Below are 5,118 nucleotides of genomic sequence, written 5' to 3' on the forward strand. Positions count from 1 at the left end.
GGACTATGACAAGCTATGAACAGCATTGCAGAGAATGAGTATTCCAGAACACATGATTATGTTCATGAGGAACCTGTACATAGACCAAGTGGCAGTTGTTGAAACACAGCAAGAGAACACTGAATGGTTTAACCGTAGGAAAGGTGTGCACCAGAGTTGTATTCTTTCACTATGCTTATTCAATCTGTATGATAAGCAAAGAATTCAAGAAGCTGGATTATATGAAGAAAAATGTGGCATCAGGATTGGTGGGATAATCATTAACAACCTGCAATATGCAGCTGATACAACCTTGTTTCCTTAAAGAGAAGAGGACTTAAAATACTTACTGATGAAGATCAAAGATCACTGTCTTTGCTGTGCACCTCAGTATAGAGAAAATGAAAATCTTCACCACTGGTCCAATAAACAACATCCATTTAAATAGAGAAAAGACTGAAGTTGTCAAAGACTTCATTTTGATTGACTCAACCATCAACACTGACAGAAGCAGCAGGCAAGAAGTCAAAAGGCATATTGCATTAGGCAAATCTGCTGCAAAAGACTTCAATAAAATGTTGAAGAGCAAAGATGTGAGTTTGAGGACTAAGGTGCACCTGAATCAAGAGATATTTTCTATAACTTCCTATGTATGTGAAAGTTGAACAGGGAATAAAGAGGACATAGAAGAACTGATGCATTTGAGTTATAGTGTTGGAAGAGAATATTGAAAGTACCATGGACTGCCAAAAGAGCAAACCAATCTGTGTTGGAAACAGCACAGCTAGAATGCTTTTTGGAAGCCAGACTTCGTCTCTCATACTTAGGACTTATTATCAGGAGGGACCATTCTCTTGTGAAGTATATCATGTTTCATAAAGTGGAGGGTTGGAAAACAAAAGGAAGACCCCCAGCAAGATGGATTGGCACAGTGGCAGGAGCAAAGGGCCCAATGTAGCAATGAATGGGATGTCGCAGGACCAGGTAGTGTTCCATTCTGTTGTGCATAAGTTTGATATGAATTGGTACTGACTCAATAGCACTTAACAACACATTCCGGTACAGCACTGGACTGAAAAGTCATTTGAATAGCAAGGTTGGCAGTTCAAACTCACCAGCCGCTCCAGGGTTGCTGTAAGTTGGAACTGACTTGATGGCATTTAACAATACAACATTAAGATTCTGGAATCCTGGTATAGCATTTTAAGTAAGAACAGGGCTGCTAACCACAAGGTTGGCAGTTCAAATCTACTAGCTACTCTTTGGAAACCTTATATAAGGTAGTTATGAGAAAGAAGTGATTCAATGGCATTTAAAAACAACATTAAGATTCTAATCAGTCTGGTGACTTACAAAGGTTATCAACTTTTTAGGGCTGTCCAACAAACTTCAAATAGAATTCTTCAAGCCACCAATAATCATAAAAAACTCAATGATGGTCAGTCTGATGGGTCAACTTCTTAGGGTTAAAATGTTTTTTTGTTTTTTTTTTTTTAAAAAGAGCTATTGGTTATTTACATGAAGATAAAATGCCATAGATTGTTTACTCCTTTGCTTCCTCTGTAGTAGATATTTAGTATCATTATTTCTTGAAGTGTACACAATAATATATTTCTGGACATTTTTTTTTCTTTTAAAACAATTGGTCTGTCTCTTCCTGTCATGGGTTGAGTGCATTCTGCTTGTTGGTCAATCTTAGTATGGAAGTTCAGTTGAAACCTGCACATCACGGGTGACCCTGCTGGTATTTAAAATACTGATGGCATAGATCCCAACATCACAGCAATACATGTTCAAGACACCACAGTACAACAAACTGACAGACGAGTGGTGGTTTGGGAAATAAGCATGGTAGAATTAGAGATAAAATTAAATGTTGGAAACTATATACCTAAAAACAAACTAAGACCAAATATTTAATATTGACAGTATACCACTTGATATATGTTGAAATCATATCACTAGATACTGACCAATTTAAGATAAGCATATGTCTCTAATGTTGCTATTAAGTACCATAAAATTGGTTTCAATTCATCTTGACTTTCATTAGGGTTTTAGAGGTGTGACTAATGAGTTTGAACTGCAGACCTTGAGTTTAGTAGTCCAGTACCTATGCTACAGCACATACCAGGTCTGCCATGTCCTACGTCTTATATTTCATAGCAAAAATAGTATCTACCTTGGATACAATCATTGAGAATAACAATGCTAAATAATATTTCTACTCTTTGTCATTACTAATCTCCAACCATTAAATAAGGGCTTCAAAGAGTTCATGGGAAAATTCCATTAGTTTTAATGTTATTTTTCCACAAACTTTTTGAAGTTCCGTAACAAATAAATCAGTCTTTTAGTAATCTCCCCAAGGTAATGAATGATGAGGAAAGTGACTTACATGATCAATTAGTTCACGAACCATTCCATTCCATTGTCCATTGGCATCATCCTGGGCTCCATATTTCCCATCCTCCACAAGCCTAATTTCATATGTAAAGCCAAGAATTGTAGACAGCTCTCTGAGGAGATCAATGCAATAGCCCTCAAATCGGTCATTCCCATAGAGAGGTTTGTCAGACTTCTTAAACAAGACATAAGGTTCTTCCTGAAAACAATAAACACAAAGATATGACTGTCAGTTAACTATGGAATTTCATATTATCAAATTTGGACAACAGTCAACTTACATAGCTTCCTTCAAATCATAATTAATATGGTTTGAAATACTAAGAAATGAAATATTACATACTTAACAACAACAATGGACTACTTGTACTTCAAAAGAAATTATTATATTTAACTATAATAATTTTACTAAAAATGTAGTATGCAACATAGAATATTTAATATACCATATATCTTATGAAATATAATAAATAATGATATGTGATATATGCTGTATGTTGTTGTTGTCAGGTGCCATGAGTTGTGGTGTTGGAGGAGAATACTAAAAGTGCCATGGACTGCCAAAAGATCTAATACATATGCTGTATAAGACAATAAATAATATAAAATATCATCATATTTTTTAAAACCCCAATTCTAATTATTCTGCTGCCTCACTATACACTGTGTAATTTCAGTGGAATCTATTAATGAAATGAATGAATAAAAACCATTAACTATTGGGCCATTATATGGAGTCCTGGTATGCTATAGGATAACCATTGGACTGTTAGTCACCAGCCCCTCGTCGTAAAACCCATACAGAGTTGCTATGAATCAGAATTGACTGGATGGCACATAACAAAAACATGCCAATAATTGGAGCAAGGGCTTTTTCACATTTTGTCTTGACAACTATTAAAATTGCAATTATTATTTTATTTAATTATAAGGAAAAAAATGTACTTTACTTTAGAACATAGAGAAGAAGGAAAAAAAAAAAAAAAAAAGCCAGTGCTTATGCAGTCATCTAACAAAATTTTATGGAACACCTATAACTCTCAGGCCTCCTCCATATGAAAGAGAAATCCTTGTACCAGTAAGTTCGTGATCTAGAGAAAGTAACAATAAATGCTTAAACAAATAGAGCACATGACTTCACATGGTTTTTAATCTGTTGCTGATATGTTGACTCCAACTCAGTAATTCTAGGATTGACTAGAATGCCTCATAGGGTTTGTTGTTGTTGTTAAGTACCATCGAGTAGGTTCCACCCGTATTGTTCTTGTTAAATGCTGTCGAGTGGGTTCCGACCCATAGCAACCCTGTATAGGGCTTTTGAGGAGCGGCTGGTAAGCTTGAAACGCCGATTTTGCATTCATTCCGACTTTGCAGTCTAAAGCATTAACTCACAGCACCATACCAGTACTCCCATAGCAAACCAATAAAGGGTTTCCAAGGAGCAACTGGTAAGTTTGAACCATTGACATTGTGGTATAAGCCCACTTTGTGGTCCTGCACTTATTCTACAGTGCCAATGGCTATAATTTTCAGGGGAGTACTGCCACATCTTCCTTTCCATGGAGTAACTGCTGGGTTTGAACTTCTGACCTTTTGGTTAGTAGGTGAGTGCTTAATCATTCTGTCACCAGGGCTCTTTTCATATGGTGTTAAGTGCTATAAAAACAGTAATGTGTTAGAGAACAAGTTCTGCATAATAGTAAGAAAAGATGAAAAGAAATTGTGTAATATGTCTGATAGTGTTTTCTATACAGATAACAGATGGCATAGAAACCAAAAGTTAGGAAGGAATAAAATCATTTGAAAATCTGAAAGACAAGAATTCCAGGATAACGACATATGAAAACCTCAGTGACACAAATAACACTGACATTTCCCAGGAAGAGGATTTTGGGGATCACAGTGATTGAAGGGCAGTGAGTAAGGGAGCTCTTGAAATAGATGAAAATGAAGAGTGGGGTGTCAAATCCTGTATGGCTCAGCAAAGAGACCTTGATAAATAATTTGTACATTAACTAAGTACAAGGATAATACATGCATTAACATATATCATTGAGGACAGGTGGAGCATAGTATGAATGATTGTGCTGTGAATAAACATGTGTATAATTGGCTATACTAATTACTATTTTTTTCATGAGCAAAGCCTCTGGAAGATGGTGTATTTTGAGAAAGCTCCACAATGAAAAAGTTTAATGAGCTGTCCTGCCATTCAATCTAGGAAATGGTTAATGTTCAACCATTTCAAAAGGTCGCATATGATCAAGAGCCAATGATACTGAGGAAGGAAGTCCAAGGTGCATTAAAGGAACTGGCAAAGAACAAGGCACCAGGAACTGATGGAATAAAAATTGAAATCTTTCAAGAAAGTGAGGTGGCACAGGAGGCATTCACTCATCTCTGCCAAGAAATTTGGAAGACAACTATCTGGCCAACTGATTGGAAGAGATCTATATTTGTACCCATTCCAAAGAGAAGTGACTGAATGGAATATGGAAATCATCGGACAATCTCTTCGATATCCCAAGTGAGTAAAGTTTTGCTAATGGTAATACAGAAATGGCTACAATCATATATTGACAGAGAACTTCCAGAGGTTGAAGCTGGATTCAGAAGAGGCCATGGAATGAGGGATATAACTGCTGATGTCTGATGGATCTTGGCTGAAAGCAGAGAATATCAGAAAGATGTTTAACTGTGCTTTATTGACTTTGCAAATGCTTTTGATTGTGT

The 5,118-nt window shown here is 36.2% G+C and overlaps 1 protein-coding gene across 3 annotated transcripts in view; it reads right to left on the bottom strand.

Moving 5' to 3' along the window:
- The window catches only part of GRIK2 (glutamate receptor, ionotropic, kainate 2), a 960,410-nt gene that overhangs the window by 308,286 nt on the left and 647,006 nt on the right, over nt 1–5,118 (bottom strand). For all 3 annotated transcript variants that reach the window (XM_006865837.1, XM_006865838.1, XM_006865839.1), the window contains exon 10: nt 2,378–2,584. In XM_006865837.1, the coding sequence (XP_006865899.1) occupies nt 2,378–2,584 (207 nt within the window). The remainder of the gene's footprint in view (nt 1–2,377; nt 2,585–5,118) is intronic.

Source organism: Chrysochloris asiatica, unplaced genomic scaffold, assembly GCF_000296735.1.
Source record: "Chrysochloris asiatica unplaced genomic scaffold, ChrAsi1.0 scaffold00084, whole genome shotgun sequence".
NCBI lineage: Eukaryota > Metazoa > Chordata > Mammalia > Afrosoricida > Chrysochloridae > Chrysochloris > Chrysochloris asiatica.